This window comes from Colossoma macropomum, unplaced genomic scaffold (assembly GCF_904425465.1).
Source record: "Colossoma macropomum unplaced genomic scaffold, Colossoma_macropomum, whole genome shotgun sequence".
Lineage (NCBI taxonomy): Eukaryota > Metazoa > Chordata > Actinopteri > Characiformes > Serrasalmidae > Colossoma > Colossoma macropomum.
Genome location: NW_023494793.1, coordinates 30,000,354 through 30,022,850, shown reverse-complemented (window position 1 = coordinate 30,022,850; position 22,497 = coordinate 30,000,354). Strand labels below are relative to the sequence as shown.

At 36.5% G+C, this 22,497-nt stretch overlaps 1 protein-coding gene across 1 annotated transcript in view; it reads left to right on the top strand.

Moving 5' to 3' along the window:
* Positions 1–34: 34 nt before the first annotated feature.
* cep104 (centrosomal protein 104) overlaps positions 35–22,497 on the top strand; it is a 52,703-nt gene continuing 30,240 nt past the window's right edge. The window contains 11 exon segments of the mRNA XM_036579133.1: positions 35–237; positions 881–1,007; positions 1,938–2,111; positions 2,536–2,674; positions 2,771–2,833; positions 5,540–5,616; positions 5,701–5,872; positions 7,250–7,405; positions 10,743–10,961; positions 13,890–14,066; positions 15,528–15,695. Coding sequence (XP_036435026.1) covers positions 895–1,007; positions 1,938–2,111; positions 2,536–2,674; positions 2,771–2,833; positions 5,540–5,616; positions 5,701–5,872; positions 7,250–7,405; positions 10,743–10,961; positions 13,890–14,066; positions 15,528–15,695 — 1,458 coding nt within the window. The 5' untranslated portion in view covers positions 35–237; positions 881–894.

Below are 22,497 nucleotides of genomic sequence, written 5' to 3'. Positions count from 1 at the left end.
ATCGACAATGTGCAAATTTGCGTCGCACAGAGAATATGTATTAGCTGGAAAGCCACAGTTTACCACAGTAAAATACAAATAAATGAGAATGTAAACGACACTGCGAAATGTACGTAAAAAATACAAGTACCCGAATCCTTTTCGAAGGAACAAGGAAAGCGCATGCGCATTGGATGGCAGTTGTCAAACGGTGGTTATGGAGATGAGATGGGATCAACAAGCTGTCTTTGTATTTGGGTAAATATAGTTTTTATTCTTCGGCTACTTACGTAAAACCGCTTACAATTCCACAGTTACATAACTGTGTGTTAATATAGGTGATATGTAGCCCAATTAACCACAAGTTTCTGTCTTTTAAATATTATTTATGCTTAGGTTAGCTTTGTTAGCTTTAGATGCTTCAGTCTTTTTTTACCTGTAATCCTGAGACATTGACCGCACCAACATAAAATAACTTGAACAGCTCTCTCACATATGAACATGTAGAGCAAACGCTGGCCTGGTACTGCAGTGTTTCAAAAGTGCTAAAAGATGGTTTCAGCTTGTTGCTAACAGTAACTCAACAACGTCTTAACAACTTGGCCAGCAAAGAAAAACACTGACTAGTACCTCAGCCTCGTGCCAGCACATTCCTCCCGAAAGGAGAACGAGGAGGAAAGGTCACTGCACATTGGTAGATGCCATTCGTCTCTACTAGGTTGAGGCTAATCAGACGTCTGAATTAAATTTGCTTTACAAAAAGTTGTTACTCTTTTAATTTTCCTGGCTTTATTAGATTATGCATTGTTTTTGTCTCATGCTTTTCATGTGTGCCCCAGACTTTCCTACCTCCATAGCTGGACTGACTTTAATTTCTGTGTTCCACATCATCTATTTGTAGTGCGTAGGAGCAGGATGCCACGTAAGATAGGATTCACCGTGGTCAGCTGGTCTGGCCATGAAGAAAATTATAGTGCCAAGGAGCTCATGGTTCATGCCCCCACTGTCAGTGGTTGGAGGTCTGCCAGGTAAATTATATTGTGGACCAGCTTGTCATTGTCAATATAACAGTATATGATTTAAACCACACAAATAGCAAGCAGTGTGTGCATTTGACCAGGTTATTTTGTTCTTCACACACTCTCATATAAAAGATACAAAATATATTCAATTTCATGCACAATGAAAGATTGCTGGCATGCTCAGGTGACTTATTTCAGGTGTATCATGGAGAGTTCTATTTGGTAACAAGGTTGGATATACCACTTCACATCCAAGACACTTTAAACATGTTATGATTAAAGATTAAAATAGCCTTTATTTCCAGGGCGCATCCATGTAAAAATGTTTAAAAAGCCTGAGGCAAAAGAGAGAAAGCTACCCATGCATGCTGGCCATTAGTGTGAAGTGAGCTTTGTATTTAATTTAAATTGAGAAATCTCAAGACATGGGTTTTTCCCAGTCTTGCAGCTGGACAAAAAGGTCCCATATCATGGAAAGCCAAATTTCCTTGTTTGAATTGAATGAAAGCTTTTGTTTGAATGAAGGAGTAGAAGAAGAAGTACTAAAGAAGTAATATATAAACATTATTAAAGTTTCAAAACATACCATTCACTGACCAGTCCATGCAGTTCATATATGGAAACTAAGCTGCAAATGCAGCCTGTTTTGAATTATATTTTTCTCTGATGTCATGGGGACCATCTTGTACATATTTCCAGCTATTCAGCCTATAGCAGTTTCATTTTGTCATGTAAAAGTTCATAATGACCGTTTTTGGTATATAAAATCACACACATGTTATAAGTAGAACTCAAGAGGAGAAGAAATTAAAGAAAGTGTAGGATATGGGCTTTTATTGTGCTCCATCCATATTTGTAAAACCATCCCTGTAGAGTTAATTCAGTGATTTTACTGACAGTTTGACACTAATATTGGGTTGCTGTTACCATGTACAGGTTCTGTACATTCCCACAAGAGATCACGCTGCAGATGGTGGAGAGATGTCGCATCAGGAAGCTGCAGCTGCTGGCTCATCAATACTTGATTTCTGCCAAGATTGAGTTCCACACTGGGGACAGACTGCCAGAACCTGCCTCCCCTCGAAACTCCCACCAGCTCCGTAGACTTGGGTCAGTGATTGGTCCCTGTTCTACTACTGCATATGGCACAGCCAGTGTAGAGATGAGTAAATTTCAAGGAACTACCATGCATACTTCCTGACAGCTATAGACGCAACCTTGTATGTACTGTTTATATTATGTTTAGGCCTACATGACAGTAAATTCTTCCCAAAGCCTCTGTACAGTCCATAATTGGACTGTGCAAGTAAAAAGGGGTTGTGATTCCCAAAGACTTTGACTTTTTCACTGTTTAACTTCTAACTTCATTCAAGTTTACCAGTGGTTAAAGTGTCCAAATACTTTTTGGAATCACTGTGTACTCATTGTTGCATAACCTAATGTTCATGATACTGAATGCATCAATACTGTTTGCTGGTTTAAAGTAAAGCAGTTCGTCCTAACTATGTACTTTCTGAATCTCTGTGCTTTGCAGGTATGTGTCACTCTCAAATAATGAGAAAACAGGCTTCAGAGCTCGAGAGTTGAAGTCAGTGCATGTAGATGCAGTGGGGACGTATCTGAAGCTCACGTTCCACCGAAACCATGTCAATCAATACAACATCTATAACCAGGTGATGTGCATGCTCAGACAATATGTGCTTATTTGTTCCATAGTTTGTTTTTTTTTCATGTCTCATGTCCTTGTTTTTCCTGTATTTTGATTCCAGGTTGCACTGGTGGCTATAAACATATTAGGTGACTCGGTGGATTGCAGCGATATCAGCCCAGCAGTAAGTGAAACGAAATGAAGTTTGTTGTTGGTTATGCAGTGCACCTCACTACCACCAGATGGTGACATCTGCATTTTGATTGGAATGCATGGGCGTTCAAAGAGGGTTTAATTCTGTGCAAATTCTTTATGACAATCAGGGCTGGGTTTCCCAAAAGTAACAAAAATGATTAGTAAATGGTAGAGCGAGCATAATTCTGATCACTCTCTCTCTACTAGTAAAGATGCTTTCGGGAAAGGCCCAGATATACATTGTAAAACATTAAAAGTCAAGCCAACATGAAATTTTGAGTCAACCTTCTACATAGTGTTGTTTTTCTCAACTAATTTTAGTTCAACCAGGTCTCCTAACTACATTTTTGGTTACAACTAACTAAGTTATGCTGACAACAGTTGAGATGACTGTTGAACATGGTAATTATAAGTTTAAATTGCTTACTTTTTTGTTGGAATTTTAATCAATTTCTCTCCACTGTTTAGTCATTGCCAGTTTGCACCCAGATTCTATGATTCCCCCTTCACACTGTACCCCCAGCTTAGGGAGGTGGGAGCTTCCACTTCTCAGGCTTCTGACCAGGGAGTAATGAGACATCACCGGGATTTGAACTCATGATCTTTTGTCTCCTGATGATCAGCAGTTAGATAGTCACACCACTCTGAAGCTGTGAAACTATGGAAAGAAACATTGAAAAAATATTAAAGTGTTTATTTATTTGCACAGATAAGAAGCCTGAGAGGAGGAAGCTCACAAGCCTTGGGGAAGAATTAAGTAAAATGCATCAAAAATCTGAATCAGTTTCATCTTTTAAGGACTGAGTAGTACTAAAAATGTGTGTTTTTAAGGAGACCATTGAAAGAAATAAAATGCAGTGCAAATGTCAGATTTACGTGGTGTGTTTTATACAGTGTACGTTTTACTGTGCATATGCATATTGCTGTTGTTCCGAAAAAACCTTGTATCTCCAAAATGGTAGCTCTACAGGAGAAGGAAAAAACCTACTGTACTTTTAATGTAAGTAAGTGGAACCAGATTTTTTTTCCAAGATATTTTGATTCGTTTCTTTTGGTCCATACTTAATGAAATTTACACACAGTGTAAAGGACAACAGGCATTTCAAATTATATCAAAAACTGAAAAACAACAAAAACAGAAATTCTTCGAAGGTTTTCTTTCGACAGCAGTGATATAGTATTATAAATGTATTTATAGCACACTTGGTTCTTAGACAAGAGAGTTGATGAATTCATTATTTGATGATTTTCGAACACCTTGTTTAGTCCTGCCATTGTAAAAAGAAAATAGTCATGTCCAATAGTTTGGCCACCTCTGATCAAATTACATGTTTGGTTGATTGTTATAAGTGAAAATAAGGGCAACTATAGAGAAACTTAAAAGTTTTTTGTGCACTATTTCTATTTATTTGAGCTGAACAAATTGGGGAAAGAAATAAAAATGAAATATTTGCACAGGCCTCATTTTATTACATTTATTTGTACATGAACAGTAATGGCACATTAAAATGTGCAGAAGTTTGTTCTCACTGAAAATCATTTAGAAAATCAACAAAACATGCAATTTGACCAGTGGTGACCAAACTATATTTTCATTATGTATACAATTATATACAACTATATATTAAAGTGACTGAGGATGTACATATATGTGCATGTGTGGTTTGTCCATGTGTCTTTACAGTCTTACATGTTTTATATTTGCATGTTAGTCATTACTCTTCCAGTGGTAAGAGTAGCCACCACCTGCAAAATCATGTAATGTGTGTTCATTCAAAACTGTACTGATAAACCGTGGATCTCTCTCTCTCTCTCTCTCTCTCTCTCTCTCTCTCTCTGTCTTTTTGTCCATCTTTCTCTCTCTGTCTCTGTTGTTCTCTCTTTTTCTGTTTTCAACTGGCTTATTCACTCTCATTCTCCCCTTTCTTTCTCTTTCTATCTTACTCTCCTCTTATATTCTTTCACCTTGTCTCTTTGTCTTTTGGCTAACAGTCTCTCCTTGTTCTGTTAATCTCTCTAACTCTGCCACAGAAACAGTAGAATCGACCTTCGCAGCAGCAGCTAAACTAGCTGAGCGTCACATCACTTCTGTTATTGCCAAAACTTCTTCAAACCTTATTTTCAGTCAATGCCTATAGATTTTTTTTTCCATAGTTGTTTGCACAGTTCAGTTAAAGTAATGGGGAATGTGAATTTTGTGACTGTGGATGACAAAAGCTTATATTCACCATGAGCTGTGATTAAAATACAGAAATTATTCAAAGATAAAATAGAGATACAAGTAAAAATTAAAACGGATTTTTAATGTATGCTCCATAAGAAGAGTCGGGGGAAGCCATAATTTCTGTTTGAAAATGTTAAATAAACGAAGCAGAAAAACAACCCAAAATAGCTAGCAAAGGCACCCACAGCCGTAAAATTGCACTCAACAGTAGACTAAACCCACCACAGGCACATAAACACAGGGTAAACACAAACACATCTTGAACTACTGAACAACAGCAACAGTCCCTTTTTACTGACGGAGTGCACGCTTCTCGTGAGCCTCTTCAAATGGCAGTTTGCATAGCATACCTCTACACTCTTGAGTGGCAGCATTTCCCATGGCAGCTGCCACACTACATTTCAGAACTGGCCCTTTAGTTTTACATTAGTGTGACAGTGGGAATGTATTTTACCTCTCTTTTTGCTCCAGCCCAGCAGAGATCGGCTAATTGAGCAATATCTCAGCAGCACGCAGCACAGCTCAGCACTGGACGGCTCATATGCAGGGTGAGGATTTCTTAAAGTTTTGTTTGTACAGTGTTTGTCAAACTCCTTTTCCCTAATGCTCCCTGATATTCTCTGTTCATGCAGGTCTAAGTATGAGTCTATCTCACCGCTGGATGATTTGGCGTTTGACATGTATCAGGATCCTGAAGTTGCCCATATCATTCGCCTACTGGATGATAAGAAGCAAGACACGGTCCGCTTAGAGAGATACGACCTGGCCAAAAAGCTCAAACAAGCCATTGCAGACCTACAAAAGGTACCAAGTGAATTTTGCCTGAACTAGTAGCTCATCAATTAATGCTGAAATATGCTTGTCTTACATACATGACCTGACCCCCTGATTATAGTCTGTTAAGATCCTATGAAAGGACATATTCTAGTGTACTTTTATTGCTATTTACAAGTAGTAACTATGTACAAATGGCAAATATAAATGTTCCTCTGATTGTTGCTTGACAAGGTAAATGAAAGACTCTTCTTGAAGTGTTAGTGTAGCTAAGGCCTCTTTTTGCAGAAGCTTCCCTGTAAGAACACCTGGCAAGAGCGCAGAGGAAGTGAGCTAAACAGCTGAGTTACTGAACAGTATGACATACCAGCAGTCTCCATAATCATAGGGCAAAACTGAGTGCCTAGCATTTATCCTTCTAGTGTGTTACACAGTTTTGGGGTAATTACGCTAGAAATTAAAAAGATGATAAGCAGCACTTTATTTAGGAAAAAATAGACATCCACAGTAAACATAATTTAAAAGGCACATACTCACCTTTCTATGCTCTGAACCAAAACTTATGAATTTCCCCAATATTATTAAAAAAAAAAACATCATCATAGTCCTAAAACGGCTGGCTTAAAATAAACCTTTTATGTATGAAGTTATGTGCATTAATATGAAGTGTACAGAGCTGTTTGTGCTGTTTAACAACAGTAAGTACAGATTTTATGCAAAAATTTGGGCACCTCCAATTACATGTTTTTAATAAGTACATATCGTTTTTGTAGCATTATTGTCAGTATTGTTAAAACAAAAACATAATGTGGCCTGTGCAAAAGTTATGGCGCAGAATTCGCAGAAAAATGGCATGTGGATGTGTTGACTTATTTTAACTTAATTTTTACAATAAAGTGGTTTAAACTACTTCCATTACACCTATGCCATTTAGGGAAATTCCACTAACATTTCAAAATGTTCGCATAATTAATATGCATCCAAAGTCATTTAGGGTTTAATGTAACACTTACCAAGTCAGAATTGTTCACAGCGGTGGTGATAGGAAGCAGATGGCTGAAGTGTTTAATGCCTATAAAAGCTACATCACAGAAAGTTATTACATGAAAAGTTTATAAATACGCTGCATGATGCCGGAAACGTTGTTTTACAATAGTTTTGACAAAGTTTTGACTTTTTTTTTAGTGCATTCATGGTGGAGAGATATATAAGCCCGGTGTTGTAAGAATTTGTAGAATGCAGAAATTTTGAAAAATCAGTGGAATTCCCCTTGGATTCTGGCCTGTTTGGCTGAGGTTTGGCCACTCTCTCAACACAGGGATCTTTATACCGCTCTCTCTCTCTCTCCTCTCTCTCTCTCTCTCTCTCTCTCTCTCTCTCTCTCTCTGTTTCTCTCTCTCTGTGTAGGTAGGGGAGCGTCTGGGCAGGTATGATGTTGAGAAACACAGCGCTATAGAGAGAGAGGATTATGACACCGCTAAGCAGAAGAAAGAGCAGATGGAGTCATACAGGCTCAGAGTCTACCAGCAACTCGAGCTACATGACCTGCTGGACATGGGTCAGGTAAGACTTATATCTACTGTCCAATCAAAAATACTATCCATCCATCTCAACCATGCATTCATCCAGTCAATCAGTTTATTCATATATTCATTCATCCATCACTCTGTCCAGTAATCCCCTCCATCATTCATATGTCCATTCATTCATTCATTCATTCATTCATCTATCCATCATGCTGCTGTGCTGCATTTCTCTCTGTCCACACTTCAGTCTGCTCTATATGTGCTTTTGTATAGCCTGATTTTATCTGTACAGTGTGAGTAGTATTCTAATATTTCGGTCTCTCAGCAGTACCGTAGTAATATGATTACTGTGGTGTTTCTGACATCATATGTCTTTCTTATATTTCATTACTCTAGTTGAAGGGACTCAAAACCAAGAATGTGGTTTTTTACGTTAGCACAGAGAGAAAGCCTGAACAAATACTGAGCTAAGTCCAATAGATTTTACTTCATTATTGATGTATGGTTTATGTTTGTTATGGCTTGTTCGAGAGCCATTGTCACTAAGCTCCTTCTGTTTGCTAATTAGTGTTCTGCATTCTTTTCTCTTTCATATTACCTTCCTCTGTTTACTCATACGTAACTTTTACACACTGGGCTTTGATGTCCTTCATAACAGAGATGGTAAAAAAAATCTAACATGTAAAAACATTGTGAGAATGTAAAACATTTAAATGTTTTTTTTTTTGTTAAGTGAGTCTTTTTGTTCTAATAGGAAGGATTTTTGTACTACGCATTTTCATTAAAGAATTACCATTAACAATTTAAATTAAATAAAGATGTTAATTTGTGGGACCCTGCGGTTCAAGATTGGTTTATTGTCTTAAATCTTCCATCTTGGCTTCCATCTTGGTTTCCATAGATTGATGTCGACCTTGATTTAAATAGTTAATGGTAATTTTGCAATGAAACTGCTTGTGTAGTGTGAAAATCATTCATGCTAGAACAAACAAAATAAAAGTGAGTTTATGGGATTTGCAGAAATGCTTTGTTACTTCACAGTTCATATCAGAGTGGAAGATGCTTGTTGTCAAAGTAAGTGTGAACTATATGGCCAAAATATAATATCACAAAACGAAGAGACATTTTTGCAATACATAATATGCATAATATTGTGATATTTCATTTTTTTGGGGGGGTCTGATAAATTAGAGCAGACAAACAACAGACCCGAAGGGTCACATTAAAAAAATACTCTCAAAAACTGTGAATACAGTGATTTTTATTTTCACATTCTGTGTTGCACTAAATCCAATTAAACAGAACTAACTATACTCTCTTTGTAATAAAGCTTTCAGTTCAGTGTTCTGTACATACTAGCGATATCCATATACTCAGAAAAGCATATTGTGGCATATTGGTGTCCCGATACCAATAAAATATTGTCATATCAAAGTGTCAGAAAATGCCAGTGTGAACAGCACAGTTATGTGAAGAAATATAAATGTCTAAAAAAGCTCTATCAAGAATTGCTTAACTGCAAAACATGTAGTATTAGTGGTCTGCAAAAACAATCTGCCTCTAGAATTCACCTATGAGTTCTGCTGTATGTTCACTTCACACCTTGTTCATTAGAACTGTATACACTCACATTTTTAATGTCATTTTGATCTCATGATAATGTATTGAATGTTTTTAGTTTTTCTTGGAACGTGTATGTTGGCTTTGTTGAAAGACTTGTTCCTTATATGTTGTTAACTATTAAGCTTAACTTGTTAAGCTTGGAAGGCATCTTAATTATAGACTAGTGATTTATTAACAGGTCATGTATTTATAGAAACAAATATGGAGTTTTTTCAATGTATTAAGCAGTAACTGCTTCAGATCTGTCAGATCAGCCGATATTCACAGGTGTGTAAATATCCAGCTCCTTTCGCTGTGCCTAGATATTTTTCACTTACCCAAAATGGATATCTTATTGCCATTTTTGCACTGGTTTTGATCTCCCCTATACGTTCCACATTCTTTACACAAAAGTCCACATAGATCTGTAAGCCATAAGCCACAAACAGAACAAAATCATATTCTGGAGCATCCCAATACCAGCAGTATTTAAAAAACACAGGGCTCTGATTCAGAACTCATTCAGATTGCTTGAATGTGATTGAATGCAAGTTGTAGTCAACCTGAAATCAAAATGGAACTTTTTTACCGTGTTGGATCATGTGCCTGGTCATATTAAGCATAGTTCATTATACCCTAGCATTTCTTTTAGTCTTCCGTCAGAGGGCCTGCCTCTATGAGCCTTGACAAAGGAAGCCAGCAGTCTGTCGTCTGACACGTACTGTTGGCTCTAGTCGGTGTTTGTCAGCCCTGTTTTGGCCGATTGAGCATGTTGAATTGGTGTCGCCACTGTACGGGAGAGCAGGCTGTGAACGAGGAGAAGAACGAAAGAAAACAAAGCGAGAAACTGGCATTCTCAGGAGGGCACCCTGAGAATAGCCCTTTTCAGCCTCAGTGCAGATCTTTAACAATGTAAAGTGCTGTTTTTAAAAAAATAATTTTTATATGAGCAGTGTTTGAATGTCATATTCCAAACAACAAAAATACTTTATATTGTTATGAATAAACACGGACACATAAAGGGGGGTGCTCTGATAATACACATAAAGCATGAGATACTCACTTATTTCACCAACAGTTTTACTGTTTGTCATATCATTATGAACGTGTGTGTTTGATGCACAAACTTTCACCAACATTTAAGTGGTGTTTTTTACCCACCCAGTTCCAAGCTAACTGGTTTTCTTTCACTTTCACACTCTAAGTTTAGCTTAAACATGGACATTTTAAGTTGATAAGACATGTATTCAACACATTCTTTACTTTGTGTGAATCAGGTAGACTACTGCCAGCTCCTGCTATAGAAGAATGTTCCCTTTTGTGCATGTGCATGAAAAATGTGTTATGATCTCTGTTTCACTTTGACTTTGAGTTTAGAGTCTCAGCAAAAAACAGCTCTATATAGTACCAAAAATGGTACTTTGATTTATGCAGTGGTGGAACTCTTTTTGGTACTACATAGATTTTTTTGTAGCATGATTTCTATATGTAACTACTGTCTTTACTAACAAACCTTTAAAGAACCTATTTTTAAAGATGTAGCATTGTATTTAAATCACATGTATAATTGTACATTTTATGTATAATATAGTAAAAAGAACATTTCTAAAATGCTTTACAATACTTCTGTAGTCTAATGTATCAATCATCATGACAACCTGGTACATTTCAGACTTCTAAGTATTTTATTCTCTGCTCAGTTTGTGTAAAGAGTTCATTAGTTTGTAAATGAGTTCTAAAAATGTGCCTCCAAAAATGTGTCTCTTTTTTAGTTACAGATCCAGAGAATGGCAGAAGATGTGTCAGACTGTAGTGTTCCCTCTCCACGTGTCCGGCCTCTTAAACATACCTCAAGTCTTTCCCAATCACCAAAGAAGAAGAGACCAGAGCAGCTTTTGGTGAAGGAGGATCAGATTATACCTAAACCTACGAGCCCAGAGCATACGCATCCAACACCCCGCTCCCCGCCTCCTCACCTCCCAAAGACTGACGTGAGTCTAAGAATTTATTCCTGTTATACCCAAGATTAACATTTTAATGTAGTTAAATGATAAGTCTTATAAGTCTTATATTTTCCTAACAACATCTAACTGCAAAAGGCACTATTATTCATTCCTTAACTTTAAACCCTTGTTTTACAAAGTAGCCCTGGAAGTCTCTGGAACTGTACTGAAGGAATGGAACACTGTTCTACCAAAAGTTATTCCTTTTTGATGTTCATTATGTAGAGTGCTGTCAAACTTGTCCCTCCAAAATCTCCCATAGTGTTAAACAGAGTTGAGAACTAGTGACTGCAAAGGCCATAGCATATGATTTACATCATTTTTTTATTATTAAGGGGCCCCTTGTGCCCCTTAGAAGCATCTCATTATGTTTCTCCATTCATTTGTTCAGGTTTGTCTTTTAATTTATCACCTGTCTGTATAAAAAAATGCCTCACATTGGGGATCTGTCTTCATTAATAACTGATGCATCCAGTCAGGTGCAGGGAAACAGCTATTTATTTGTCAGAGTCATAGTTACCTCTCATTTTAGCTGGGGTTAGGGTTAAGGTTAAGGAAATATCCAAGAATGCCTGGCTTTTCTCTTTATCTTAATAGCTGTGGTTTTCATGGATTGTCCTCAAGCAGCGTTAAGACCGAAACAATGGAGGATAAGTGAAACAGTATTTATATTTGTGTTTCAGAAGAGAAAAATTTACCTTACCCTTGTACTTGTGTTTATATGTTTATAAATGTTTATAGCCAATCAAAAAAATAGATTTTTACAGTGTCCACTAATGCAATATGTAATCATGTAATCAGCATGTGCAGGAAAACAGTTTTTTTTTAACACTTTTGAGAAGTGTGAAGAGTACAGTATTCTATCTGCTGAATAAGACATTAAACTCCTACCCTTGAGCTCTCATAGCCAGGTGTTTTTCACCTATTCTCAAGAGAAATAGCCTTTTGGTTTTTTTTTTTAATTTCCTCCACATGCACACTGCAGACCCAATCAGTTAAAACATCTCCCTCTCTTTCTGACATACATACTTTCTCATGCAGGGTAATATAAGACTCTCTCCTGGCTTGAGGAACAACTTGGAACATCCGTTCGGCTTAAGATGCTTTGCTGGGATTTGGTAGTCATGTGACCTCAGACAGTATCGAATTTAGATCTTTAATTAAAATAACTGTAGTTTTTTTCACTGATGTAGGTTAATGTAGAGGAACATACGGGTCATTCTTTGTGAGTCCCTCCATCATAGAGAGGCAGAAAGAGTATGATTTAGCACCAACCCAAATCTAACACCACTTTATCTTAGGCTTACATGCTTCTGAACACTTTAATTAAAGGGATCGGGTACATTAGATGAGGAGCAGATGTAAATTCTGCAGGACAGCAGAATGATGTTCTCACATACCTCTAGAGGTGCCAAATCTTTAAAGATGCAGTGACAAAGTTTGAACACCCCTGGTCAGATTATACATTTTGTTGAAGTGGAAATAAGTTAACACATCCACTATAGAGAACAAACTTAAATATGGAAGTTTTAGTGCTTAGTTTTTATTTATTTGCTAAATTTAACATATTGGGAAAATTTAAACCTAAAAAAATTAAATGGGTTATAACTTTTGCGCAGACCACATTTTATATTTTATTTCTTTAAATGTTAAATTCAGCAAATAAACAGTAACTGTGCTTGAAAATGTGCAGAAGTGTGTTCTCTGTAGAGGATGTGTATTTTCACCAGGAAAATCAACAAAAAAGTGTAATTTGGCACCCAAACTTTCACATGCAACAGTATAAATTTTAGATGCACGCAGCTGACAAAAGAAACTGCATGAAAATATTATCATTAAAATATCCTCTTCAAGGACCCAGCCTGCAAAATGCATAGTGGATTGGTAGTAGGTGTAATGATGCGTATTTACAGCTTCAATGTTTTCTGTGTTTTGTTTATACAGAGCTCTAAATATATATTACATAGACTGATTTGGCTAAAAAAAAAACATTTGCAAAACTATATAACCATGTGTCATGTAGTGATCTCATTTAACAGTGCAACTGAGCTGTAAACAATACAGAAATAGACAGGAAACACTAAGATGCCTAGTTTTGATCTTTGCCCGGGTTTCTACAAAAGACAGCAACTGAGAGACCCCTGGAAGAGACAGAGGGGCATATCAGTGATACAGTTTTAATAAATTGAATATACTGTTTTTAATGTCCATTTTTCAGATTTTTCTTATACTGTATTGAACGTTGGTAAACATATAAAGAGTAAATTGTGGGTATTTAAAACTTTGAATCCATGAAATGTAACTGTATAAGACAAGACAGGAGTGTTTCAAACTTTAACGTATGTCTTAACGTAAGTAATTTTGGACCATTTCTATTGGTCTGTTCATCGTCATACATCAGGGGTGCACAACTCCAGTCCTGGAGGGCCAGTGTCCAGCATAGTTTGGTAGTTTCTCTACTCTAATACACCCACTAAACCTGGCAACTAACAAATGACTCATGTGTGTTTGAGCAGGTAAATCACCAAACTTAGCTGGACATCAGCCCTCTAGGACCAGAGTCGCGTACCCCTGTCATACATGTTCACACAATGTAAAGGGTACCTGGTGTGCTTGATTTGTCAATTCCTCCACCTTTTGGAATGGCCCTGCAACAAAGGTAGTCATCTAGCCGCTATTGTTGTTTCACAGACAGTTTATATGCAACAGGAAGTCAAATGTCAGAACTGTAATGATAATATTTTGTGATGTTAAAGAATCAGTCTTATGACAGAATAGCAGAATATGGTTCACTTCAATATACTATATAATTGCCTATTAGTGAACTATAAGACTGACTTGTTAAATTCACTTTACTGACAATAGCCAGGGGTGATCACAGTGTAACCTTTTATGTATTTGTATGTATTTCCTCAGGTCATTTCATATGATGAGAGGCCTCTGCCTGCCTTGAGGAAGAGATCAGGAGAGCAGCCTCAGCACGAACACCCAAGCAGCCCCCGCAGTCCTAGAGCCACTGGAGAACCAGAGCCTCTCACTGAGAAAGCTCAGAGAGAGGCCAGTCTGCCCATAGAGATCTATGGAGACAGTCTGGTAAGGAATTACATCCATCCCGAGACGTTTCATTTAATTTCAAGTATCTGTCATTGAACTGAAATGTAAAAGAGAAGTATTATCCTCGGGCATATTCTAGCGTAGTTAGTTTGTGCTTCCGAGAAATATGACAACATGACTTTATGTTGAGATAGACAATTCAGACAGAGTTGCGAGATTTTAAGATTTAATTCTAGGAATCTTAAATCTAGGAATTCTAGGAATTCCTAGATCTAGGAATCTTCTTTTGGAGTCTGTTATAAAGCAGTTACATAATAAAATAACAGTTATTCATTTCATTTATTGCCTTAACTGGAAATGTCATAGATTTTTCCATTTCTTTAATTTTTTTTTTGCATAAATCAATTGTTGACGTGTAAGTAAAGTCATTCAGAGTGATGTAAAATGGTGCATTAAAGAGAAACTCTCTGATTTCTTTACAGTGGTGGTGATAGGAACCAGGAGTCACAGTGTCTACAATGCAAATGTAGTTGTTTTATTTTATGACCAAGATACCTATACGTGTCTACCGGTTTTATATGCATCGATAATGGTAAAATAGTGATAATCTGACAAAATTTGTTTTGTTTTACAGCACCCTACATGTGCATCTCCACCATGAATGTGTTTTAAAAATAGGCCAAAACTATGGTAAAACAGTGTCTCAAACTGCAGGCCACATATTCTTAATCATTTTATGTTATAACTTTATGTGATGTAGCTTTTAGAGGCATTAAACTCTTTAGATGTCTGGTTCCTATCACCAGTAAAGTCAACTATTCTGACTCAGCAAGTTTCTCACAGTAGAACATTTCACTTCAGACCACTTGGAGTGACTTTGTTCTGTTGTACTTTGGAAAACGCAGATGTCTTTTGAGTAGACTTTTTGTCTGAGTTTTCAACTAGTGTATTATAAATTCCTGGGCAAACAAGTAGAACTTCTATTACTATTACTGTTTTCTCTATATGTGAATAGCATTGAGACTAGGGGTGGGTGATATGGCAAAAATATAATATTGCAATACTTTGACATTTTCATGTCAGTATTATGTTTTGCAAAGATTTTGTAAGTTGGAATAGGAAAACACCAACTGGACTAACTTTCACTGATTTGTTTTTCAATTTTTTGACGAATCAATTGGACTTTTTAAATCTAGGACTAGATTTAAAAAGATCATAAAAACTGAGTACAATTATTTGTTCAGTTTTACAGTTTTATTGTGCTGAACTAAATCCAGTTAAACCAGTTAGCACTAACTATGCTCTTTATTTGATGAAACATGCATTCTCAGAAATGTTTGTTGTAATGTAACTAAATACCGATACCAGCAACATATCGCCACCTCTAACTTAGACCCACTCAAATTCCACATTCAGTGTGAAATTACTCTTTGATGTTGTATTTTATTTTCTGACTTCCATGACTTTAATATTTTGCTACTTTTACCCTCCTTCTCTCAGGTGGCTGGAGCGTACTCAAAGACATGGTCCTATAGGGAAGATGCATTACTGGCTGTGTGCAAGAAGCTGACAGAGGTTGCTCCCGGAACTCCTAAAGCAGAACTGAGAAACATGATGAGAGCAGCAGTTTTCCTCTGCAAGAAAGCACTTTCTGATAAAGTGTCATCAGTAAGTCAAGAGTTGCTATGTCTGTCTCACGGTCTCAACTTACATGTGTGCTTTTTTTATTTAGTTTTTTTTGTCAGCTTTATTTTTGTCAGCATGACATGTGTGTTTCTGATTTTGTGTTCTGCAATCATTGTTTCCACCTTAAGACACTGACATGACCCAGGGGTTAGGGACAGCAGTGCCTCAGTGGGGCAGGGCCAACAACTCAGCACACAGTAGAGAGCAGATGAAAATCCACAAAGCAGGAGTTTCTCAATTAATTAGATAAACTCAAAGTCATAAGAGTAAAGCTAAGAGGCATTCCTATTGGACTAGTCTTGGTACCGGACACCTTGACTTCCGCAAGGTAACAGGAAATTTAGTTTGCAGTTTGCAGTTGAAGAGAGTGGACCTGATTTGGTACACTAGCTTCCATCTCTTCCTATTAGATACCACTCTGAAAAATATCAATAGAAAATCCCGCCTTTATGGCCGTCTAAATGGTCCGTTCCACAGATGAGCCCCTCTAGCTAGCAGTCTTAGCTTTAGATAAAACATGTTGTCTAATAGCTTGCTAAGTTTTTCAGATATAGAATGAATATTAACAGAATGTGTTTAAAGCATTTTCAGAGGTCTGCTGGATTCATCCGAACTATTTAGTAAATGAGTTTGAATTCCTGCATGCTAGAAAAATGACAGACATTCCTTTGTAATCAGGGCTGATTCCACAGCCATGATTCAATTATTCCAAGTTAAAATAATAAGAATAATAATTCAGGTAATATTTTATCACCTGAACTTCAAAGTCACTATTAGATAATCATCACTTTGAGCTTAAGTGATCCACCTTACTGAGAAATCCTGCTTTGTGAAATACCCTCCTGTCCAGTTTCTAAGGTGAAGTTGACAAAATAGTAGTCTGTGCACTGTCAAAGTTCCCAGGCTTTTACTAAACAGCATCTGCCCATGCCCCAGTGAAGTGAAAAGATGGTCTTCCTTATTGTGTATTAAAGGACGCACATATTGAAAAACCATGATTCCCTTGTTTTGTTGAAATAGAAGAGCTTAATGTAGCATGTAAACATTATTACAGTTTCGAAACAGACTGTTTACTCTCCAGTCCATACAGTCCATTTATGGAAACTGCTGCAAAACCAACACATTTACATATATCTACCTATTCAGCCTATAGCAGTTTAGCCCTGCCAATTTAAGCTAAAGTTATAAGTAGTGTTTCAGCCCAGACTTCTTTCTGAAAAAGGCACAATAAAGGGCAGCCAGTCAGAGCAGAGATTATTTACATATTAAATCTTAAAGACACAGTGATTAAAAAACGTTCTTTAAAGAGAGATTGGAAAATGGTCATGTGAAAATGAATTATGACTGTTTTCATAAATAGACCTCAAATATAACAAAATTATAGGATATGGGCTCTTTAATAAGGATTCAAAGAATAGATATTGGTGTGATATTTAGTTGATTATTTTATATTATAGATATATAATATATAGACCAACTGACACTGACCCAGTCAGGCTTATCTGTGGAATCTGTTAATGAAGTCTTTAGTTCAGTTTACAAAAGACATGATTAATAGTGAGAACAACCTTGTCTTCAGTTAATGTGAAACCATCCAAGGCAATGTTAACACGTCCTTCCAGTGGATAGCAAAAAGGTCGCTGGCCAAAGTCATAAGATGGGGATAGTCACAAGATGTCACAGATATCCTGCTGGTTGAGGTGCCATATGCAGGCAGTTATTTCAGCTGAACACAGACTGATGGTGCAGAATATGAAGAAAGCAGATATTTATGTAAGTCAGTAATTTTCAGATAGAGAATTAAATAATCATAGAAATGTAAACATGCATATTTGTCACACTTTAATGTCTCAGATCATCAAACTCCTTTTAGTATTAGACAAAGATAATCCAAGTAAATCCAAAATGCTGTTTCTAAATGATGATTTCATTCATTGAAGGATAAATGCTATTCAACCCTACCTGGCCCTATGTGAAAAAGTAATTGCCCCCTGAGCTGCTAAATCAACCAGTTAACCAAATTCAATTGACTGTTGGGTTCAGTTTCACTAGTCACACCCAGACATGATTACTGCCAGATCTGTTGAATCTAAACATCACTTACATAGAACCTATCTGGCAGTGGGAAGCTGGTTAGAAGGTGTCAAAAAGCAGCACATGATGCCATATTCTAAAGAGATTCAAATACAGATGTGAAACAAAGTCATTGAAATGTATAAATCTGGAAAGGCTTACAAAGCCATTGCTAAGGCTCTGGGACTACAGTGAACCACAATAAGAGCCATTATCCTTCTCAGGAGAGTGAACCTTCTCAGACCTTCCCAAAATTTCACCAAGAGCACATCGACGACTTATCCATGAGGTCACAAAAGAGCCCAGACATACTTCTAAAGAACTGCAGGCCTCACTTGCCTCAGTGAAGGTCAGTGTATGTGATTCCACAACAAGAAAGACATTGGGCAAAAATGGCATCCATGGGAGAGTTGCATGGTGCACACATCTTGGTTGGTTTTTACATTAACTGAAGACAAGGTTGTTCTCACTATTAATCGTGTCTTGTAAACTGAACTAAAGCCTTCATTAATAGATTCCACAGATAGGCCTGACTGGGTCAGTGTCAGTTGGTCTATATATTATATACCCATAGTATAAAATAATTAGCTAAATAAATGACCCCAGTATTCTTTGGACTGATGAGTCCAAGGTGGAACTTCTTGGAAGACATGGGTCCCGTTACATCTGGCATTTCACCATTAGAACATCATACCAGCAGTCAAACATAGTGGTGGTCTGGGGCTGCTTTGCTTCTGCAGGACCTGGATAACTTGTCATAGTTGATGGAACCATCTCCACCTGTTAGTTCATGACCTAAAGCTCAAGCACAGTTGGGTTATGCAGCCAGGCAATGAATCAAAGCACACAAGCAAGTCCACCTCTGTATGGCTCAAAAGAAAGAAAATTGAGGATTTTAATTGGCTAAGTCCTGAATTTAGGGGAGGTTTAAGGAAGCAGTTACTTTTTCACATGGGTGATACACCTTTTGAATAAATCTTTATCTTCAATAAATGGAGTAGTCATTTAAAAGTAGCATTTTGTGTTTACTCGTGTTGCCTTTATCTTATATTAAAATTAGTTGGATTTTTAGTTTATTGTAGTGAATCATTTTGCTAGTTAGGGCTGCTTAATTACAGCAAAAATCGTAATCACAATTATTTTGGTCAGTATTGAGATTATGATTGTTTAACAAGAATACTCATTGACTTTGGAAACATTATGCATTGATTGACATGTTACAAAATGTCTTTTAACAGTGGATGTCATTTATCTTTAAATATAATTAGACTGAAAAACAAATAAAAAAAAATAAAGGAAAGGGTTACGCTGGATTTAAAACACAAGACAAAATGAGAACATCATTGTGAAATGCAATGTGGCACAATAACAGTTTTATCTTGATTATCTTGTTTTCATAATCATTGGAAGCCAAAATTGTAATTGAAATTAAGTTTGATTAGTCACCCAGCCCTTCTCCGATCATAAAAATCTTTCCAAATCAAGTAAGTATGTTGGGACTATACTACTATACTACCTCTGCTGTTACACTTAGAAAAGGAAACTGTGCTTATGTACTTAAAGGGCCCGTATTCTTTTTTTATAGCGCAGTCTGCTTATAACATTTACGTGGTTTTATGTGCCAAAAACAGTCATTATTCATTTTTACAACCTCTCTTTTTTACTTAGAATTAAACAAGCCATAGGATAGGTTTGGATAGGTGGATATATGTAAAGCATTGGTTTTTATGACATCACAAAACATTACTGTTTTTGCAGCTTAGTCTCCACATGGATTATACAGTCTGGAAAATGAACAATACATTAGGAAGCTTGAACAATGTTTACTTATTATGTCAAACGTTTTATTTCAAAAAAGAAAGAGGATTTTGTTTTTTTTCCTGCAATAACAAGAGTTTGTCATTGATTTGAAAAGGACTATCAGTGAGCATTAATGTTATGTGACACTAGTTCACCCCAAAGACTTTTTCTCAGATTTTATCTTTTTACATGTTTGTGGAGTCTTTATATAGCTGTCAGGTCTCTGGTTAATCTCTTATGGTAGAATTCTGTTATACGATCCCTTAAATCTCCGGCTCTTTTCAGGGGTTCATTCATAAACTCTTAAAAACAGCAGCAGTGAGAAGCTGAACAATGCGGGCCCAGTGCTGGATACATTCCCAAAGCTTTCTCCCTAAGGTCGTTTAGTTGAACAAACACAGCACAGGCTTTAACAGTCAGCAGCTGTAGCTGCTGTTAACAGCATCTCTGTGCTGTGGCAACCAGTAAAATTCTCCATTGGTTTCAGATTCTCTGCGTAACTTTTAAGAAATTTATTTTCAGTTGTACAGAGAAAGAGAGAGTGAAACAGTTTAAGACACTGTATCTTAAGCTTATATTCAGGCAGTAAGACTTACAACACTTTGTAACTTGTGATGGCTTTGATAAACAGGTCTTATCAGTGCTTCTACAACACTGCATATATCATAAAAAAGGCAGAACAATTATAAAGAGACTGAAAACAACACCAGCCACTGTATAGTAACTGCATAAACTCCATAGTAACAAGTAGCTGACTGGATGTTTTCCCATTCTGTCATATATTATATCATTCACTTGTTGGGTTTCCCTCCTGTTATTTTATAAGTAGTTTATTTTTGTACATGTTTAATTTCAAAGAATCAATGTGCTTGTGGTTTTTCATACCATTTTTTAGTGACGTTCCAGTTCATAATAGCTAAATATTGTGATACAAACTATGTATCACCAAAATGGAATTTAAAGTTAAAGTACTGTACAATTTTTTTACTGTTGCCATCGCACCCGCCATTACGCGTATGCTGAACTGATTTATGTGTTTATATTTGCATTTTGAGTAAGAGTCTCTCAGTGCTGCTACGCTGGCACAGTCTTCCCTTCGGAGCAAGAGCTGATATTGAACACAGACCTTCTGTTCTGACAAGTCATACGATTTCCTTCGCTGGTCATGTTGGCCAGAATGAGTGATGGAAGGTAGTGATCCATGTCTGTTTCAGAGCTTTACATTTTTTCCCTGTTTTGGGCAGTTTGGCTCCCACCATCTTTGTTTGTTTTGTCTTATTGCTGGACACTTAATGTAGTGGAAATTTGTCTCAGCAAAGTTTTTGTTATAAACCATAGAGCAATTTTCACAGATAATAGAGGAGAGTGGGCCACAATCTAATGCAGGGTGAAAAATAACACATTGATATTTTAAACAGGTTAAAACAAAATGTACAAGAACCTCTTCCTGTGAATTTTAACAGCCATTAGACAGATATTTCTCAGAATTCATGCCTGAAGACTGATTAACTTTCTTCATCATACATTTTGTTTGACTGCTTGTCACAGAATTCACATCTACAGTCTAATGCAAAGGTGAAAATAAGCTAACACATCCTCTACAGGAAACTTAAATATGGTATTTTTTCTGCAAATTGTAACGTTCCATGTGTATTTATTTGCTTAGTTGTTAAATTCAGTAAATAAACAGTAAATGCACAAATGCTTGTGTAAAAAATGAATCTTATTTAGCACATTTAGAATTATCTAGCAAAAACCTGTGAGGTTAGGCTGTGCCCCGTTCTTCCCTACTATATCCGCTTTTAAAAATGAAGATACTTTCTGTTTCTAGATACTGCAACTACTACTTACCGTATAGGCTGCTTATGTAATAATTTGACAGAGTGCTTGTGCAGTAATTTGGCAGTGCACATAAGGTCTGCTAAAGCAGAGAGCCAGAAGCAAGTCTGACTGAAAGAGGAGTTTGTACTGGCTGTGGTACCGTTTGGACAGCCTACCTGGGCTGTTTGCAAAGTCATCATGGCTAGTTTGCAAATTGAAGTGTCACAGAACGTCAACATTTTATGCTAAAATACTTGTCAGTTTACAACATACGTATTGTGTTCTACGACTTCATAGGGTTCAGCCAATTTGTAAAAAAAATTAAGAAATTTTAAATGTTCACAGTGATGAACAGGGCTATACAATGCTGTACTGTATAATACAATATGTAACATATATGTAATATAATATTGTAAAATGTAATAATGTGTCTCATATGTATTATATACACTAACACTCACACAAGCAGCTACACAAACACACCTTGAAGGCCTTCAGATTTTTTTCTCATGTGTGTCTAAAATGGCTGAAGGAGATATTTCTGAGGAGTTTCCAAAACTGGAGTTCAAAAAAATTGTTAAAAGCATAAAGGTAAATATATAAATATTTAATAGTATGTTACATATCATTTAAACACTTATTGTTACCAAGTTGAAATATTCAATAAAACAAATTAAACTGAATAGAAATACCTTCTACTGTTCAGATTATAATATTTCTGTTTACATTATATATGTTTTTATTGAATAAAATAACAATTATTAATGACAAGTGATTCCAGACTTTTGGACAATAGTGGTTATAAGTCACTTTAACAGCAGAGAATCTAAACAGAAAACATTATAGTAAAACATAATGCAGTGTAGCTTAGGTAGAGTCGTAGGCTTTCATAAAAATATGTTTAAAATCTCAGCAATAAATGTGTTTTTGCAAGTGACAAAATTTCCAAAACAGTTATTAATATCTTGTGAGCTGGTTAGAAGAACCTGAGAAGTTGTCTGACTTCTTTATATTGTGTCCTCCGACAAACTGAAGCAGGTGCTTGCATTCAGCTGTCTGTGTGTGCATGTTAAGAAAAGAGAAAAATACT